This window comes from Nelusetta ayraudi, unplaced genomic scaffold, assembly GCF_046127955.1.
Source record: "Nelusetta ayraudi isolate G7.1 ecotype Tasmania unplaced genomic scaffold, CSIRO-AGI_Nayr_v1 ptg000001l, whole genome shotgun sequence".
Lineage (NCBI taxonomy): Eukaryota > Metazoa > Chordata > Actinopteri > Tetraodontiformes > Monacanthidae > Nelusetta > Nelusetta ayraudi.
In genome coordinates this window covers 2,155,380-2,175,173 of record NW_027466051.1, presented here as the reverse complement: position 1 = coordinate 2,175,173, position 19,794 = coordinate 2,155,380, and the positions used below count along the sequence as shown (strand labels likewise).

The window sequence follows — 19,794 nt, the reverse complement described above, 5'->3', positions numbered from 1 at the left end:
GTTTACGTCTGATCTTCGCAGCACACAGACACAGAGACACAGACACACACCCTCCCGCCCGCCCGCCCGGGGTTAGCGTGTGCACTCTGTTTGTGACAGCTGCCGCATGGCTTTGGTGCTGAAATCCCTTCTTCCTCATTAAGGCTTCTTATTCGGGTAACTCACCGGGGCACTTTATGGTGTCTTAGCTGTGATTTCTGGCCCAGTAGCTGCACTGCTGCCTCACCCAGGACCGAAAGCACGCTTGCAGTCGTCCTTCAAGCGGGTTATTGAGTGTGAAGGTGGATTTCTGAAGCACCAAGACCGCTGGCTGATGCAAATTCCAGCGGGTCTAATCTGACTCTGTTAGATCTGACAACACCCTTTTTTTTTACTCTGATTTAATTAACTTGTGTTATTTAAATTAAAGGACTGATTAAATTGGCAGACTGTGCAGGATTAGAGGGTCTGAAGACTTCAGGAAGTGCCTTTAATGTGCCTAGAAGCCCCCCCGCTGTGATGCTCAGCCAACCCCATCCAGTGGACTTATTGAAACTGGATCTTTAACAATATCACCATCAGTCATCGAAGATTTCTGGAAGGCATCAGGGGGGAAATGATGCAGGAAGCCTTGAGATGATGAAGGCAACAGAAGTGCACTTTAGAATCACACCTGCTTTCTTCTTCTTCTTCTTCTTCTTCTTCTTCTTCTTCTTCTTCTTCTTCTTCTTCTTCTTCTTCTTCTTCTTCTTCCCGCTGTTTATTACCATCCTGCCAAGTAAATCTTTGCTTGTGTGTGGGACTGGCAGGCGGTATGCACGGGCATCTATACGCACTTTGTTGCCGCGCTTCCCCCTGTTTACTTGCCAAGCCTCTGCCGGAGCCATTCAACTCCGGGCAAATAGGAAGTAATAAGGAAGCCACTATATCAGAGCGGCTTTCCTGTGCTCCTCTATGGCGGCAGGAATGTCCGAGCCATCAAAGCCGGGCTTGAGAGGGGTGGGGGGCTGAAATGAATAAACAACCAAAGTTAGCGGCTGGCGATGGCCACGCCAGAGTTTTCAGCCTGTGGGGAAATGCAGCTGAGAATTCTGTTTGTTGTGTGAGATCCCCGTGCAGCCGCCACAGTGTGTGGACGCGCTGCTGAGACGGACATTTCATAATCTTTTTTGCACCATATGTCGTCTCATTGTCTCGGGCTAATGAAACGTGACCAAGGCGGGCTTAATTTGCACTGATGTGGCTCCCTGTGGTGGGCGTGGCGGTGGTGCCGGTGGTGCTGGTGGTGGACGTGCTGTTGCGGGTGGCGGCAGACAGAAATACTCGGCCGCTGCACAGAATGACGGAGCAGACGGCTTGTTGCCGAGCTGTGTTGCTGAATTATCCCGGCTGACGGTGATGATGCACAGGAAGGAGGGGGGGGGGGGCGGCTGCCGTGTAGTGTACTGGGGTCCCACATTAACACCACTAGGCTCCAGGTCCGCGTGACAACAGTTCCTTGAAATAAAATAAAAAAAATAAATAAACAAAACAGGGACGATTCAAAGAGCTTGCAGGGTTGTTTTTTTCACAGCATAATTGCAGTTTTTCCTTCTTCTCTGAGAACAGAAACAGTGTGGAGTGCTTGAAATGGTTGTGGTCTACGAGTGGCCGCTCCCCTCTTTGTGGCATCTCGGTTGCTCAGCTGCTCAAAATACCGTTGGGATGTTTGTGCCCAGGCCTTTACCTGCCACCTTTGACCCACAGCGGCCACCAGTCGGCTCATTTATAGGCTCTGAATGTTGTAGGTTTGTTTATTTTTAATCCTCTGCTTCTAGTGGCGAGTTTGATTTTAAGTAACATGTTTTTTTTTTCCACGTCTGTCTCAGCTCATCTTTTTACCTGTCACCGTCACAACAACATAAGTCGCTCAGCAGCTAATAATCAGTGCAGAGTGACCTCACTTGGTGGAGAGTATCATTGACGCAGAAGCAACAAGCGGCTCAAGAAAGGGACGAAAATTCCGCAGAATTACACGTTTCCATTCTGAGCTGTTTTTCAAGTTTAGCCCCGGACAAATATGAAAACTCTGGCAGCGAAGCCATAAAAAGGATTTCTCATTTTCACTAAAGCAGCTGTGCCACCAGCGTTCAGGCCGCGAGAAACACTGAGCAGCAGCAGGAGCATCTGCTTTATGTTCCTTTACAGTCGTGTTGAGCCTTAAAGTGTGTACGTTTTTTAAGGGAGCCCGCCTGGCAGTGCCTTTTGTATTCATGCAAACCAGGAGCAAGACCTGAGTCTATGTATATTCTCATATGTATGAGAAGCATTCTAAGGGGAGGAAATCCAAATGACTTTTATTGTACAGCCAGTTTACACTTTTGCTAATGTATCTATGGGCTGTATGTTATTAAGCTTTGGAGAATATATAAATTGTAAATCAAGCCAAATTTTACACACTGGACCTTTAAGGCCTGGACCAGCAAAACCTGGCTAATCTGATTCAGAGCCCTGCGTGCGTGCGTGCTGCATGTGTTGCGCTTTTGATCGGCGGCCTTCATCTGCTGCAGGTAGCGCCGGTGGTGGTCATCGTCCAACTGGCGTTTGCCTGCATGGCTGAGGTCCCACAGGCCCCGCCCACAGGCAGCGCCGGAGAAAGCTGGGCCTTGTGGTTTGAGGACAGGGAGGCCGGGCCCAGAAACACAGAAACACAGGCCCCTTTTATCCAGCGCTGCTGTTGCTGCTGCTGCTGCTGCTGCTGCTGCCGCCGCCTCCTCCTCCCCCCCAGGCTTGAACTTCCAGCTCCAAACTTTAGAGAAAGACATGGAGAAATAGTGCCGGGGGAGGGGCAGGGAGGGGGTGGAGCCTGGTGGTGGTACAGTAGGGGGGGGGGAAACGGTGACAGGGGGAATCCAGCCCAGCTTTGCTTTTAGTGTTGGCAAACAAGCACATAAATAGCGGGGTTGACAACCGAGAGGGAGCTCCGGGGGGTGGGGGGGCTCTGGTGTTAAAAGAGCATTTCAGAGGGAGCTCGTAACAGCCAGGGCAAAGACTGAGCCGGCCGGGTGGGTGGGGGAGGGGAAAGTTTGGAATTTCAAGCACAGGCTCCGAGCTGATGCTGCTTGATATCATCGCCAGCCAATCGTCACACGTCGCTCTGCGTCTTCGCTCTGATCCCGCCGGTCGCGTCTCTCCTGCTTTTTTCCCCCCCCCGAGGCGGAGAAATCAGCAGCGGCGCGACTCTTGAGTGCACTGTTTGTTCGTTGGGTCGGTGTGAGGAGGAGGAGCAGGACTCTCCTCTCGCTCTCCATTACAGCCACTACAGTCGAGTACCTCGGGCTCTCGTGTCAACAAAGGGAGGCGCTGGGTCCCGCTGTGCGCTGCCGAGGCGCCTTATCTCACGGACGTGCGCTCGTTTAACATCCAAATGGGTGTGAAGCCAGAGCGGCCACGCTGACATGTCAGCCACTCGGGGGGCTTGTCGGCACTTGTGTGAGGATCTCTCTCCCCCCCCCCCCCCCCAGTTGTTCCTCAGCAACTTGGGCTTTTCGTCCACGCCGCCTCCTCACACACAGACCGACTCTCAGGCCCTGTTTGCACTTGGTCATTTCGTGCGTTTTTCGTATTCTGATCGGCAAAAAACACACGAAGTAACCAAGTGCAAACAGTCCAAATCCGTTTTGTCATCCGACTACCAAAACCACCTCCCCGAGGTGGTTTTGGTAGTCGGATCGCCTAAAAACGCATTCGTCACGGACGTGCGGACACAATGCGAGCTCAGTCCACATTAAGGACCGCCTACTCCACTCACCTCTCCCGTGTACGTACTGGGTCGGCGCCCCACCTCCCGGCGTCGTCATTATAAAGTTACAAACAAGAAGCGAAAACAAATCATTTTTGTTGGACTCGTTTATTAGGATGCTAATAAATTTCATTCAGCATTAGCGTATTTTGTCAGCGGAGCAGCGGTCGCAGTTTCCGCATGTTAATGCTACGTGCGAACAGATGCTTCGAGATCCATGTCTAAAGTTGACCTGCAAGTGGTTTTTATGGAATAGAATAGAACAGAATGCCTTTATTTAGCCCACATTGGGCCAGTTTACATAATTACAGAAACATGTAGTGCAATAGGGAAGAAAAAAATAGAGTGCGAAAGGAAGAAAACATTGGATAAAAATAGATCATTTTAAAAAGACCTTGCTGTGCGTCTGTGTGCGTGCGTGGAGGTGGGTGGGGGGGTGAATTGTAGTTTTTTTTTTTTTTTACCAGGCTCTTCTTGCCTGACCAGCTGGAGGTCAGGAGGCTCCAGCCTGCTTTCTGCCGCTATCTGGGTTGCACAGGTGAGCCGAGCAGGAGGCTGAAACACCTGATCCTGATTATCACCGACTGCTGTTGATCTGCCAACACACACCGTCTGCTCCAGTCAAGACGCCACCGCTCACTGGCTCGAAAGAACAGTTCCTGACTCCCTCGCCCTTCTTTTTTTTTTCAAAACGTCTGGTCGGTGACCCGGTGAAAGTGGGCGGAGCTTTGATACGCTCGCGTGAGAGAGGGAAACGTGTCGGAAGCGGCGGTGTGAAAAAAAAACAAACGTCCCGCTGCGCCCGGTACAAGCCTGGACAAGGTCCACCAGAAGGTTCCAGGTTCTCCCGCTTCACCAGGCTCAACCTGTCGTGCAGGCTCCGCCCACGGCGCCACCTGCAGTATGATGATGATGACGACGATGATAATTTGTCTCTTTTGATCTTTTTTTTGTCTGAGCTCTTGTGAGAATCAGAACCCTGCCTGGTTGTTGCCAGTTCCCTCAGACCCTCTTTGTGTAGTAGTAGTGACACACACGCACACACTCACTCTCCTCTGAAAAACATCTGTTTGTCATAATCCCGCTGCTCTCACCGCCTGATTGTGTGACCCACTGAACCCGCCGGCCTGCAAAGTCGGAGATGAGCCGCGACATCAGTTGGCCGTGAACAAACTGTGTGTGTGTGTGTGTGTGTGTGTGTGTGTGTGTGTGTGTGTGTGTGTGTGTGTGTGTGTGTGTGTGTGTGTGTGTGTGTGTGTGTGTGTGTGTGTGTGTGTGTGTGTGTGTGTGTGTGTGTGTGTGAGAGAGAGAGATCCGGCAGTTGCGCCTAGGCCGGGCGAGCAGAGAGATTCCTGCTGCAGGTTCTTCAGGTTTCCTCTCTTGATGAGTCACGCGGTCGCTCAGGTGAGGACTCCCTGACGGTATCGGCGGTTACGACAACCTCGCTTTCGTTTTAGCGCTCGCTGCGGAGACGAGACATCGCCGGGAACCGCCCACGGAAAGATTGCGCAAACGGCGGCCGCGGATGGAGAGAGTTTCCACGTTCACACCGTCTTCATTTAGACTGAGCCAAAAAAAAAAAAAAGAAAAAAATCATCAGCCTGCCACTAATCGCTGTGGACGCCGCAGCGCCCCCCGCAGGACGTTTGCCGTTGCATCTGCGCTGACGCAAACCGCGACGTGAATCTCGTCGGTTGTCTCTTCGGGGCTGTCGTCGTGTTTGTCGCCGAAGGCCTGCGTCCGCCAGCGTCTTCCTGGGAGTCTGGCTGTTTGCAGCCGTGTCAGTCGGGAGGTCGCTGAACACGCCGGCTGCAAGTCACCGCCGTGTCTCTCTGCCCCGCTTCGTCGGTTCTGGTCAAGTGTTGGTGGAGAGGTTGTAGCGCCGACGCCCCCCCCCCCCCCAGTTCCAAAACGCCTTAATCCTGTTTGTAGATGTAGAACCTCACCTCGGACCCGCTTCTGAAAGCGGCTTCTGAAGTCCCCCCACCGAGCTCGCCCCGTGTATAAACAGTCAATTATGCAGCAGCGAGGAGCTCCACCGCAGGGTTTTCAGGCAGAAGCCCTGAAATGTTCCTCACTTTCCTTTTTGGAAGTGAGTCAGCGTGGCTGCGGAACTGCCTGGGGGCCGCGGAGGGTTGTCCCAGGTGAGTGAAGCCTCACCACAACCTGCTCTGCATTTGGAGTCTCGATCTGCCCGCAATATTTATGCTGAAGGGAGGGGGTTTGGCATCGTGGCTCCAATAGGAACGGCGTTGCTAATCATTAGCGCTGAGCAAGTTTTCACGTACGTTTGCGTCACTTCACCTTATGTCACGACGTCCAGTGTAACAAACTGGTGGAAGGGCAACTGTTGCAGTTCACAGCGACCCGGTGAAGCCGCCGGTCGACTGCAACTCAACCCTCTTGTTTCCAAAAACATTTCAAAACGCCTCTGGTTCATTTTTCCACCGGCTGCTGGTTATTGGACCTGGAATGAGTGTCCGGTCCGGTCCGGTCCAGTGCAGTCCAGTCCAGTCATGCTGCGGGATTTGTAAGATGAAGCCGAGTGTCCCAGCAAGAGGCAGAGTGAAGTGACTGGAGTGAGTGGGGAGTGCAGTGTTCCTGCAGAGGGTTAATGAGTAACTGGGAGCAGCAGCAGCGCTGGTGGTGGTGGCGGCGTTCACCTTCCTCTCACTCGCCCTGCCGTTGCATAAGATTCCAACCAACTCGCCGCTCGTTGGCAGCTGAGGTTTGAACTCTGATTACACCGAAGTCTTGTTAAAAAAAAAAAAATCCAAAGAGGAGGGAGCGGTAGGAAAAAAAAAAGTGGTGTCGATGGTGCATGGAGTTGTGCTGCCCATCCAGAAAGATTTGTTCTGGATTTCCTTTGATAACGATGTTTACAAAGCGCTCGAGGCACCAGGTCCAGGTCCAGGGCTCGGTGTCGGATTACACCAGGGGTTAGTAACCCCAGCAGAACCGGTCAGACCCAGACTGGACCTCAGAGTCCTGACCAACTGTGAGTTTTTAAAGGGGGTGCCTATTTTGTAGGAGGAGGCCTATGCACACCTTGTTAATTGTTAAATTGATTCATTGAATGCGGAACTGGCCATAATAGGGCCTCTTTAACACAGAGAAGCAACCTTTTTCACTACAGATTCCCAAATTTGAGGACGTTGTGTTTGAAGGTTCCACCTGCAGTTTTTAGTTCTTTTTGAGAAATTCCAACTCTGTTAATGTGTCATGGCAGCGCTACGACTGCACTGAATCTCTCTCGTCACCCTTCACCTTTGCTCGATGCAAAGCAGCTCCGCTTGTTGTTTTTTGAAAGCATTTAAAAATACTATTTTACATTACAACCAGATGTTTGGGGGCTATAATTTTCTCCCACAGTCACAGGCCTGGATTCCAAACCTCAAGTAGCAGTGTGTTCTTAGTACATAGTAATTAGTCCTCCGTTTAGTGAAAACAAACCCGAGAGGGCTGGGAAGGTAAACGCCACGAGGTTTCCTGTCGGCCGACCGGCTGCTGTTTGTAGGATGGGGTGGGGGGGGGGGGGTTAGAAGTGACAGTCGGAACACTGATGGTCATAGAAGCCGTCAAGTGGAACGTTCACACATGCCAAACAGTTTCATGTGCCTCACAGACAGACAGACAGACAGACAGACGATGTGCTTTGTTTGGATTGAGTCTTCCCCTCTTCTGAAAAAGAAGATGAAGAAGATGAAGCAGCAGCACCGTTGGACCTCTGTCACGTGTGCAGCTGATGAGTCTCGGTGCATCGGCGTGACTCGCTTTTCAGTTGCTGCAATGTCTCTTTCCACTGAGATCGTTCACTTGCTCCTTGGTGGGTTTTTTTGTGTGACTAAACTAAGCGTTTGTTCCTCTTCCTCTCTCCTCCAGCCGAAGGCTCTGGGACAGACCCTCCTCTCCGAGGTCTTCCTGAGGGGCAACCTCATCGAGAGCGACTACTTTGGCCTGGAGTTCCAGAACATGCAGATGAACTGGGTGAGTGGAAGCGGCTGGTGGGGGTTGGTTTAGAGTTTTTTGTCGGGCGACCAGGTGGACGCAGCAGCAGCAGTGTTTCAAACATCCCACCTCTGACCAGGACCCTGAACATCTCTCAGCGCTGCTCCTTCAGCTTCACACTGGTTGGACTGGGCCTTTTACTGGGCCTTTTACTGGGCCACTGTCGTTACCACACTGTAGAAGAAGAGTCTATTCTATGGCTTTGCCTGTGTCTGACCCCTTTAGCCACACCTCCTTCTTCTTCTTGTACTTTTCTAATGCCAGGCTGCAAACAGTTTTTTTTTTTGCTAGCTTTTCACTCTGATTCACTCTAGAAAGTGTTGCAGTACACAAGTGTACAATTTGGGTCGCAGCACGTGACCCGCGCACGATGTCCCAGTTTGACTCCTACTAGCAGGGACGCTTCTAGTCCTAATCCTGTTATCTGGCTGGAGAGTCTGACTGTGGCAGATGTGATTTGGGACGATGTCAGAGAGGCCCGGCGTGACTTTGGGACAACGAGCCGCTTCACGCCCCAACGTCAGCTGACTGCCGCAGCTGCAGAGGAAAACTGACACCAACCTGCTGCTCCACCAGCCTGAGCAGCACCTGTAGGGCCGCGGCTGTAGATCTGAAAGTCGGTTTAAAGTGACAAACTGAGTTGCACTGGCAAGTTTGACCAAAGTGCACCTGGATTGTTTGAAAGCAGCTTCGGCTGAGGCGGAGTTGCGTCTGCAGGCCCTTTAAAAAAAACCCAAAAAAAACAGGTGAATGACGAGTGAGTGAAAGTTCAGTCGCTCTTTAACTTTGGCCTCTCTGTTTGTCTCCCTGCCGCTTCTGACGTGACGAGCAATAAAAGTGGGTGTAGGGAACCTAATTGACTTCTCTGAACTCGGTCAAGTGGTGGCAACATTGATAAACAGCCAGAGCAGTTTCATTCTGTATGTGTCTGATAACACATTGCGATTGCGTTTTCTTGCGGAAGTTTTGCTTGTAAAAAAAAAAAAAAAAAAAAAAAAAAAAAGCCTTCATGTTGCTTTGAGAAATGAGATACTTCTTAAAGTTTAAAGGAATGAAAAAAACAAAGTATTCTTGAAAAGTCAGAGCTGTCACATTGCATTTAGTTTGGAGTTTTTCAGATGAATCAGACAGTTTTATGTGTCCTGATGCTTCGGGCTCTTGGCTCCAGATGAACAGCAGAGTGACGGCCATGTGGTCGACCACGCAAATCTTTCACCATCATTCTGAAAAACGAGCCGGCTCACCGGCGTCCAAAGGCAACGGCTCCGTTTCCCAACTTCCCCACTTTTTATAGCCCCCCCCCCCCCCCGTTTGAGGTGAACAAGTCATGCGATTAATCACGACGACTCGCCAACGACCAGAAGGATACGTGGAGAGGAGTGTTTGCTGTGTTTGGCCTGCGGAGCTGTGGAAACACAGATGCAGCTCTGCCACTCACAGTTCCCCTCCGACATTCCCAGACTGATTCAATTTTCACTCTGAATGCAGGAGGACAGCAGTGGTTCTTTTCCAAAAGCTTTTCAACATTACGTGATGTACAAGGACTGACTGACAGCTGTGTCGTCTTCCTTTTTTTATATCTTACAAATCACATGCGCCTCTCCTCTTCCTCCTCCTCCTCCTCCTCCGATGACGTCTGTTTATCGGACTGCGGACTGAGATACTGAAGGGCTCAGGCGGCCGACATCAGCTGACGGCGGCCTGGGTTCTCCGCTCCGCCGCGTCGTGCAGCACATTCCTGCCTCGATCAGGCCCAGATGTGCAGCGGGGAGCCGACTCCTGCGCCGGCACGCTGGGGGAGGGAAGATTTGTTTGCCCACAACTGCAATGTTGCATCACTGCAGCCGTTGTCTTGCACAACAAAGCATCGTTAAAGTCACCCTCTCTGTGTTTTTTCACCTCAGACTTGGTTCTCTGAAAACAAACCAAAAAAACAAAACAAAACATCAGCCTTGATGCTTAGCGTGTTTAGCCCTGTGTTTGCTGCAGGGGGTTTTAGCTTCGGATGCTTTCTCGGACCTTCTGCGTGTTTGAAAGGGCATGAAGGGGTGTGGTCAGTTGCTCGGTATGTTTGTGACACCGTGAGGGGGCCCATTTCCAGAGCTCAGTGTTGGCACATATCTCTATATCTCCTTAACATTTGCAAGTATTAAGCAGTTTATGGTATCCTTATCCAAGTTCCTTTAAGAAAAAGTGTGTTTTTTTTTGTGTTCCAGGTCTGGCTGGAACCCACAAAGTTCATCTCGAAACAAGTCCGAAGTAAGCTAGCTCAAACATTAGCTCGCTGCTAGCACCTCAGTGGGATGTGTGCCCTGGTCTGCAGGTCTGCTCACGTTTGTTTTGGGGTTTTTTGTGTTGTTTTCCAGGACCTGCAAACACCCTGTTCAGACTGGCCGTCAAGTTCTTCCCTCCAGACCCCGGCCAGCTACAGGAGGAGTTCACCAGGTCAGTGGCTGCAGCTTCTGCTGGGCAGCTGCCTGCAAGTTCCCTTTTCATGCACGTCCTACCATTTGTCTTCGATATTTAAAGGTCCAGTGTGTAAGGTTTGGCTTGATTCATGATTTTTATCATGGTAAAAGCTCGACATACTGCCCACAAATAGACTAATAAAGGTGTAAACTCGCAGGGCAATAAAAGCAATTGGGTTTTCCTGCACCTTTGAATGATTCTCATGTATATAATGATATACACAGAGCAATAAGGGTCTTGCTCCTTGCTAGCTGCCATCTTGCACCACCACTTTATAAGGAAGCCCTCCTGACAGTGAACTAAATAGGAAACTAATGTCAAAGCAGCCTCTGACTCTGGATTTGTTTCACACGGTTCCAGGTACTTGTTCTCGCTGCAGATGAAGAGGGATCTGACGGAGGGCCGCCTCATCTGCACGGAGAACACGGCAGCCCTGCTGGCCTCTCACCTCGTCCAGTGTAGGTGCATCGACGATCGCTTGGCAACCGCGAGGAGTCGAGTGTTATTTCAGGAACATCAATGAATTTGTGCCGATGGAAAAAAAAAAAAAAACAACCTTTTTGTGTCCCTCAGCGGAGATCGGCGACTACGACGACGGAGCCGACCACGACTACCTGAGGGCCAACAAGCTGCTGCCTCACCAGGAGAAGGTGCAGGAGAAGATCATGGAGCTCCACCGGAGACACCTGTGAGTTTCCCCTCCCAGCGGCTCCGCGCGGTTACAGTCGGCCCGACCCACTGTGGTCCCGTCGAGCAGCGTTTCTCAACTGGTGGGTCGCAACCCAAAAGTGGGTCGCGGAGCTGTTTCGATTGGGTCTCGGCTTCGGGCATTTTATTTTGCAGGACACACAATTCAATTCAGTCATTTAAATAATTGATTTACTAGGTATGATGGAATGTGGGCTAGCGTTTTTATTTTCTGTGGAATGAATTTGGGTCACGACTTCATGAGAAGGAAAAAAAAACATTGGTCCTGAGACTCCACGAGTTGAGAACCACTGGTGGCTTCTGTTGCCGCCCACCGCAGGTCAGCTCTCGCTGCCAGGACGTCATCACAGATGCTGACTCGCTGCTTTCAGGATAAACGCTGCCGCTCGTCTCGTCTATATTTACCTTCTTGTTTAGAGCCAAGGCACTGAAACGCTCCCACGGCACCAGGAGTTGATCTTCATCTGCATTTTCATTTTTGTTTTCTTTTTTTTTCCGTGCTCTCGCTGTGTCACGGCCGACTCGCCGCTCTGTGTTGTGCATGCAGTGGAAGCAACCAATGAGCGGCGCCCCCGCCGCCACAGAGCTGCGGCACTGTTTCACGACTGTGAAGCTGCAAGCGGGACATTTACGTGTTTGTACCTCTTGCTGCAGAGGATAATTTGTAGGCTGCCCCAGGTTGCGTTTACACACCCTGCGCCCATTTTGAGCTTGTTTTTCTGAACGCACTCTAGAGTGTTTGCAGAAATTGAAGCCGCCGTTTCCGAGCTGTTGCGCTAACCGCAGAGTTCGAGTCACGTCGACTGGAGCTTCTTGTGTTTTGCTGGTCTTTCTGTTGTGGTTTCCAGGCACCCAAACCTCCGGCGCTCACTGTCATGAGGCCGCCGCCGCCGCCGCTGCTCCTCCGTAATGAGCAGCTTCCCAGAGAACCCGCTGTAGTTTTTTTTTCCCACCAGCTCAGTCCCAGGCCTGCAGCCAATCAGGGCTCCTTTTAGCCCCGGTGTATTAGCCCGGGCTCCTAAGACCTTTAGCTAATCTGTTCCCTCGGTTGCCAGTGTGGAAGCGCGGGAGGTGCGGCCTAATCCGCCACTCTGGCCGCTCCATTAGCCAGCAGGCCAGTGGGGCAGGGGGGGACAGAGAGGGGAGGGGGGGAAGGGCGGGGGGGAGGAGTCGGGGGCGGGACCCTAAGCAGATTTTGCCGCTTAACGGATGAACCAAATTAGAATGTGGCAATGATTGGACGGATATGTGGCGTTAACATGCTGTTTGGTTGTAATCACACGGTTTTAGCTAACGCCCGTGAAATCCTGGAAGTCATGAGAGGGTTTTTAATACTGCACAGTGTTACAGAGCAGTGCGTTACATAATGCCTCAGTTACAGGTAAAATTGACATTTTGGGAATTTGCCATTGTACATCTGTGACCCCTTTTTGATTATTATTATTTATTTTTTTTACTTTTTTTGTAACGATTATAAAACTTAAACATTATTGGAAGGCAGAAATCTAAATAAATACAAGCTCAATAATATATTGTTTAAATTCATAATGGCACCATCCTCCCTGCTTCTGGATTTCTTTATTCATACCAACATTATTTAGAAAAACAATTAATCAGTATTTCCCCTTTACTTAGAAATAATTTAGTAATGCCTTGAAATGAGAATGCTGTCAGTGTTTACAAGTTGAAAAGCAGCCGTAAAGTCGGCATTAACCTCCAGGCTATTTGTAGTTCCTGGGCCGCCGGCCAAAGCAAAAGTAAATGTAACAATCCAGTTGGAAAGAAAAAGCCCTGGAACAAAGAACGCACCCAGGAATAACACAGCAGATCCTTTCAATCACTTGTCCAGGAAAAGCTCCTTATTATTATTATTCTTCTGATGTAGTATCTGAAAACCAACATTTTCAAACCTCACTGTGGATTAAAATCAAGACAACAGTTAATATTTTCCCACTTGTTCTGATTGGACCTTGGCTAAACCCTGTAGCCAGTGAGGACTGATGCTATTAAGGAGTAATAAGCAGTGGAATCAGGTCCATTTCACCTCAGCTGCCAGCTAAACTGCTAATTCTACTAGTCCAGAATGAACAGGGTCCAGGGTATCACCCCTGGGGAACTCTGGGACTACGGTTGTTTTGTCCTCAGGTGTATGACAATCGAGACGGTTAAAGTAGATAAATCTACAGTCCATCGCACCCAATTCAGCTTTAGATTTGAATCGCAAAGGATTCCAGACGTTCATGAAAGCAAGTTTAGCCTGAATCAGAGCACTGAGCCCAGTGATTGGTTGGTTTCCTGACCAGGGGCCAGACGCCGGCCGAGTCGGACTTCCAGATCCTGGAGATCGCCCGTAAACTGGAGTTGTACGGCGTCCGTTTCCATCCTGCGGCCGACCGGGAGGGAACCAAGATCAACCTGGCTGTTTCTCACATGGGCCTCCAGGTTTTCCAGGTGAATCTTTTACTCTGCGACCGGTCAGTCAACCTCTGACAGGTTAAAACCAGTCAGAGGTTTAAGTTTCAGTGCCGTGTCCCGAACATTTATTGCAAACCTTTTGCCTTCTCTCTTCTTCCAGGGCAACACAAAAATAAACACCTTCAACTGGTCCAAGATTCGCAAGCTGAGCTTCAAAAGAAAACGCTTCTTGATCAAGCTCCACCCGGAGGTTCACGTGAGTATTGCAGTCAAGATTAATCGTGAACCCGTCTGCCTTTAATTTGAGTGTTTTTCCTCTCAATATCATGACATCTGCCTGTGTCTGTGTCTGTGATCTTCTTGTTTCCAGGGGCCCCACCAGGACACGCTGGAGTTCCTGATGGGCAGCCGGGACGAGTGTAAGATCTTCTGGAAGATTTGCGTGGAGTACCACTCGTTCTTCCGCCTCTTCGACCAGCCCCAACCCAAAACCAAAGCCATCCTCTTCACCAGAGGCTCCTCCTTCAGATACAGGTGTGTCCTCAAGGCATCAAACTGGGTCACTTCTTGAGCCTGTTCATGGCCGCCTGTCGACGAGAAGATTGGAATTCTTTATTCTTTTAATTTGTTAATTTAATTTGAATTAATTTAATTTGAATTGTTTTTTTTTTCTGTTGTGCCACCAGTGGAAGGACCCAGAAGCAACTTGTGGATTATGTCCGAGAAAACGGAGTGAAGAGGACTCCTTACCAGAGGTGTGTGTGTGTGTGTGTGTGTGTGTGTGTGTGTGTGTGTGTGTGTGTGTGTGTGTGTGTGTGTGTGTGTGTGTGTGTGTGTGTGTGTGTGTGTGTGTGTGTGTGTGGTACTGCTGTCCAGTACGACCACTTTCTTTGAAACTAACTATGATTTCATTGGTGTTCTTCTGCAGAAGGAACAGCAAAGTGCGAATGTCGTCCCGCTCCCTCGTCACAGACGTGCCAAAACAGGCAAGTGAACTATTGGCATTTTATGTTTTGTTTTGTTTTTTGTGTTTTTTTTTATTCAGTGGTTTAGCCTCGCATCAGCAGCAGCTATCCAGCAGCATATTTAGCCCTCTGTTTGCAGCATCTCCTGCTAACACTGGCGTTTCGTCGGGGCTCTGATTCCAGATTGCGAGAATGAGCTGTTGAAACAGTGACTGTTATCGTTAGAAACAACACTGATGGAGCCAATTTTGTCCGATGTTGAACAAACTGCTGTGTTCTCCTCCTCCTCCTCCTCCTTCTTCCTCCTCATCATCCCTCCTCTCCTCGTCCCTCCAGAGCTTGTCCTTCAGTGACAGCCTCAGGGCCACGGGCTCTCCCTCCTCCGTCTCCTTCTACTCAGCGCACATCCCCAGCCTGGCGCCGCGGCCGGAGCTCCGCCCCCAACACCAGCCGCCATCATCCTCCCTGCTGAGCCACTCCTCCCCGGCGCCACCGCAGCAGCAGCAGCAGCAGCCGGCCGGACCGCCCAGTCCTCCGAGGGAGGAGCCAATCACAGCCATTGCTCCGCCCCACTACACTTTCCAAGGTGCTCCTCGCAGTCAGGCGGCCTTCGTCGACTCGCAGCCCCCCAGAAATGGCAATGAGGGTCGTGAACAGGGCGGGGGGGGGAGGAGGGGGAGAGGAGCGGGGCCGTCGGCGGGTGGGGGAGGGAGAGGGGGAGGAGGCGTGGTCGTGGGGGGGAAGAGGAAGGGCGTGCTCTCGCCCGAGGCCTTCGAGGCGGAGCTGCTCCGCGCCAAGCAGAAGCCGCTGTTCTCCATGTCCAGCCGGCCGCCGCCGCCGCCGCTGCACATCAGCGAGGAGTTCATCGACGACGACCCCGCCGACATCTCCTTCTACGGGGGCGGCGCCGAGGCCTTCGCCTTCGGCCCCGGCGACAAGGCGGACGAGTCCGATTACGACGGCGAGGAGCCGGCGCCGCCGCCGGCCAAGCACCAGCTGTTCAGCGTCGGCATCGAGGACCTGAGGGGCGGCGTCGGCGGCGTCGGCAGCGTCGGCGGCATTAGCGGCGTCAGCGTCGGCCAATCGGAGACCAGCTCGCTGGTCAACAACCGCTCCGAGTGCAGCTCGCTGGACAACCTGGGCCCCGGCTCGGCCGGCGAGTCGTCCTCGCTGCGCCTGCCGGGCTCCGACGTGCAGTCGGACGCCAGCTCCATGGTCAACTTCCCGGCGTGCTCGGTGCGCTCGGACGGCAGCTCGGCCCTGCAGTTCGGCGAGCTGCTGGAGCAGCTGGAGCAGCTCAGCTGCCCGCCCACCGCCACCGAGGGCTCCGCTGACGGCTCCGACTCCGGCTCCGACTCGGACTGGGGCTCGGACGGCGAGCACGGCCTGTTCTACGGCAACCCGCTGGCAGGGGGCGCCGGCCTGGAGAGCTTCCTGCTGCAGTGCCACAACCTGCAGGCGCTGACGCGGGCCGAGCCCCCCCCCGCCGCCGGCCCCGCCGGCCCCCCGCACCTCAAGATGTAGTCGAGCTCGCGCGCAGCAGCACTTTTTGCCACAAGCCACGCCTCCCCGACCCCTGACCCCACCCCGCGCAGGGCCGTCCACCCGAGAACAGGAAGTAGTTTAGTCGTTATAATTAAGATTTAAGAGTCCAGTGTGTGAAGTTTGGCTGGATTTCTAAAAATGTTTTATTGGTAAAAGCTTAACATACTGCCAGTAAATACATTAATGAAAAGTGTATAATCGCAGTACAATAACAGTAATTTGCTTTTAGAGCAGTTCTTATATATGTATCTCAGAATATACACAGAGCGTTGAGGGTCTTGCTCCCAGTTAGCTGCCATCTTGTGCCGCCATTTTTTTAAGGAAGCCCTCCTGACGGTGAACGAAATACAAAACACGCTGTCAGACGGGATTCCTGGAAGCTTTTACAGACTGGACCTTTAAAAGTATCGGCCTCACTTTTTCGCAGCGGTTGGATTTTTAGAAAAATCCAGTTGGTTGGACTTTCTTTTTGCACTTGACGTCCGTATCACTCGTCCCCGTCGACTCGCACGCCTCCCGTCGCCGCAACACGTTTGAATGTATGACGCTCGCTGCCCCCTTTTTTTTCTCCCCGCCCTCTGCGGCGCCACCTTGTGTCCTTCTCGCCACGGCCTCCTCACCTCCTCACGCCTTCTGCCTCAGTGTTTTTGTTATCATCATCAGGTCTCTTTGTCGTACTTTAACGTCCTGCTCAGTCGGGATTTTTTTTGCGGTGAATGTAAACATCACTAGTAGGAAGAATATCTGTTTTGTTTTTTTGCTTAAAAAGTGGAATTTTGCCTCAGAATGTCGCTCGCTGTCGCTGCCTTCTGCTTTGTTTACTTGACTGTGTACTTTCAGTCAATGTAGCTTATGAATTTAGGTTTGCTTTGTGTATTTTAAATTATAAAATACTCTTAATACCACAGAGCCTATTATATTTTATTGCTCATCCTAATAATATATATTTACAGCCCAGTAGACTATTAATCTCCCCCCTTCTCCTCTGATCTCAGGGAAATGGTAAAAGCAGCAGCAGCAGCAGTAGTCGTCGTATTAGCCACAAGCCTACAATCCGTTTGCCTTTGTGTGCCTCGCTGCCCCCTGCTGGATGAATTAGGTTCCCGGCAGGTTCATGAAAAAGGGAATCGGTAACAGTAATAGTTGATCCGAAGGCGAGGCGGTCGGTGTGTTGATCAGCATTTTAACGCCCCTCCCTCCTCTGTCGCCTGACATGTACATTAGGTAACAGCTTGACTGACCCAGTCTAACTGACCCAGTCTGACTGACCCAGTCTGACTGTCCCAGTCTGATGGTCCCAGTCTGATGGTCCCAGTCTGAAGGTCCCAGTCTGATGGTCCCAGTCTGCCTATCCCAGTCTGATTGTCCCAGTCTGATTGTCCCAGTCTGATGGTCCCAGTCTGAAGGTCCCAGTCTGATGGTCCCAGTCTGCCTATCCCAGTCTGATTGTCCCAGTCTGATTGTCCCAGTCTGATGGTCCTAGTCTGATGGTCCTAGTCTGAAGGTCCTAGTCTGACTGACCCAGTCTGACTGACCCAGTCTGAAGGTCCCAGTCAGTCTGACTGTCCCAGTCGGATGGTCCCAGTCTGACGATCCCAGTCTGACGATCCCAGTCTGACTGTCCCAGTGTGGCTCAGTGTTGCTCCTCCACAGCAGTCAAACCTGGTGTTTCACTTTATATATTCAAAAAAAAATCTGGAATTTGAGGCCTGTTTTTAATTGTCACACAAACATATAATCTTGTTTAATCAATTTTTTTCCATTGTGGCCTCTTGTGTGATGTAGTTTTGGTACCAGCCTGGCGGTATCCTGTTGAGCAGAAGGAAACCTTGCAGGCTTTTTGCACATTTCAACCAGGCACCATTTTTTTTTCTCTCCGTTTTAAAGACGTTCTTAAAGTTGTTTTTCTCTAATTATCGGTACAGCATTGATGGCTCGTCATCACGCGCTCGGTCCATCGCTTGCGGAAGCTCGTCGTGGTCGTTTCAGTCGGGCTGGAGCCGAACCAGTCGCCGGCTTTTGGCAAATTCGCTGCATCGGCTTCTCCTCAGTCACTTTTCACAACTTCTTGCACGGCCGCAGTGTCTTTCACAACGTCTGTTGTGCGTCTCAGGTGTGCGTTGGATGTTTTTCCCGCCAGTGGCGATGCGGATGGTAGGACTTCCTCTCCCACCATGTGGAGGACCTTTCGTGACCTTCACCATTTCTCATTGTCATTTTTGAAGGATGGCGCGTTGCCACGCTTGAGTTCTTTATTCTAAGAAAGAAAAAAAGATGAAACACTTTTCGAAAAGTGTTTTTTTTTTTTGTCACTTTGTCTATTTTTTTCCCTCTCTCTCTCTCGTCTTGGCTAAGAGTCGCTCACCAGCGACAGCCTCAGCTAACTGCACTTAGAAATCAATAATCATCACTTAACCTTGATCATGTATACTGACTTTTTATTTTTTAACAACTTGTACTTAATGTTTGTATGTTTTTTTTTCTACACTCAAGAATAAAGTAACCACTTTTGGGTACCATGGATGTCAGACTTGGAAATCATTCTTCTGGAGGCCTGGATCCTCCTGACTGATGTGGATCTGCTCTAGCATTAAATCATTTCCTCCAGGGTCCCGTCTGAGATCTGAGAAAACTCATTGTCGTTTCGGTGACGTTGTCGTTCGCAGCGCCGGCATTTTATTTTTATTTTATTTTATTTTTTTCCCCCGCAGAAAAGTTGACTAGACCAGAGCAGGAACAAATGCTACTCTTAAGAAATGTCAAAACAATACTTTCTTTAGGTCAAAATAAACTCGGTAAACACTTCCAGATGATGTCCAATATTGTTCCAGTCTGGAGTTTTTTTTGTGAAAAGGTCAGAAATAAAAAAAAGCAGCTTGTGTGCAACAAAGTCGGCACTGGTTTCAGCAGGACGACGGTTTGGACTGGCTCAGCAGATTCTTCAGCCTAATTCCAGCAGAGAGAGTGTGTGTGTGTGTGTGTGTGTGTGTGTGTGTGTGTGTGTGTGTGTGTGTGTGTGTGTGTGTGTGTGTGTGTGTGTGTGTGTGTGTGTGTGTGGGCTTTGTGCCAAGTCATTCCACAGCCCACCCCTCCCCCCTCCCTCAGCCGTCGCTCCCCTTAAGATAAACTAAAAACAAACTATTTGCCCTCCAGACGAGCCGCATTCCTGATGAGTCGTTTGCCGAGCAATTATTTCCGGGTCGAGGAGTCACTTTTCTTTTTCTTTTTTTTTCTCCCCTCCTCCCTCCCCCTCTCTCTCTCTCCCTCCCTCACTGCTCCCTGCCTCTCCCCTCTCCTCTCCTCCCACTCTCGGACTTCTCCTCCTCCCCTTCCCTTTATTGGACAGTAGTAAAACCTTCGTGGCGGACGCTGTTTCTCAGTTAACGGGACTTGGTTTTTTTTGCTCCCTGGTTTCTTGCTGGACGTGGCGGACGGGCGGGGACTGGAAAGCAGATGAGCTGGTTCTCTCTGCTGGGTGAAGAGCTCTGGGGAGAGAAAAACAAGAGGGAGAGGAGAAAAATGTGGGGCGCATTAGTGACTGTTGCTGCTGCTCCTCCTGCTGATGAGAGGCCGGTGTGACACGGAGCCTCGTCTCAGTGTCTTTAGTGAGAAACATTCAACTGTCTGCGCCCGCTTGTTCCTCTCTGACGGAGCTCTCCTCTCTCTCTCTCCCTCTCTCTCTCGCTCTCTGCAGATTCGGCCGACAGCCCCCAGCTCTCCCCCCTCAACCCCAAAGGCCCCCTCTGCCTGTCGCCCTCCTTCCAGATGTCGACCCTCAGCCTGCCGGGCCAGACGCCCTCGCCACTGCAGAGCCCCATCCTGGGCGAGCTGGGCGCCGGCGTCCGGCTGGAGGAGGAGGAGGAGGGCAGGAGGAAGGTGTGTAAATGACTCCAACCCCCATCTCCCAACCTCCCTCATGCTGGC

At 51.1% G+C, this 19,794-nt stretch overlaps 1 protein-coding gene across 5 annotated transcripts in view; it reads left to right on the top strand.

Moving 5' to 3' along the window:
* farp2 (FERM, RhoGEF and pleckstrin domain protein 2) overlaps positions 1-19,794 on the top strand; it is a 29,576-nt gene that overhangs the window by 1,205 nt on the left and 8,577 nt on the right. For all 5 annotated transcript variants that reach the window (XR_012926697.1, XM_076026714.1, XM_076026629.1 and 2 more), the window contains exons 3-14: positions 7,643-7,747; positions 9,985-10,027; positions 10,135-10,213; positions 10,598-10,695; positions 10,811-10,925; positions 13,249-13,396; positions 13,521-13,616; positions 13,731-13,894; positions 14,047-14,115; positions 14,289-14,346; positions 14,662-14,911; positions 19,565-19,746. Coding sequence is in view for 4 of the 5 variants with exons in the window: in XM_076026714.1 (XP_075882829.1) it covers positions 7,643-7,747; positions 9,985-10,027; positions 10,135-10,213; positions 10,598-10,695; positions 10,811-10,925; positions 13,249-13,396; positions 13,521-13,616; positions 13,731-13,894; positions 14,047-14,115; positions 14,289-14,346; positions 14,662-14,911; positions 19,565-19,746 (1,407 nt within the window). In the remaining variant the exon portion in view is untranslated. The remainder of the gene's footprint in view (positions 1-7,642; positions 7,748-9,984; positions 10,028-10,134; positions 10,214-10,597; positions 10,696-10,810; positions 10,926-13,248; positions 13,397-13,520; positions 13,617-13,730; positions 13,895-14,046; positions 14,116-14,288; positions 14,347-14,661; positions 14,912-19,564; positions 19,747-19,794) is intronic.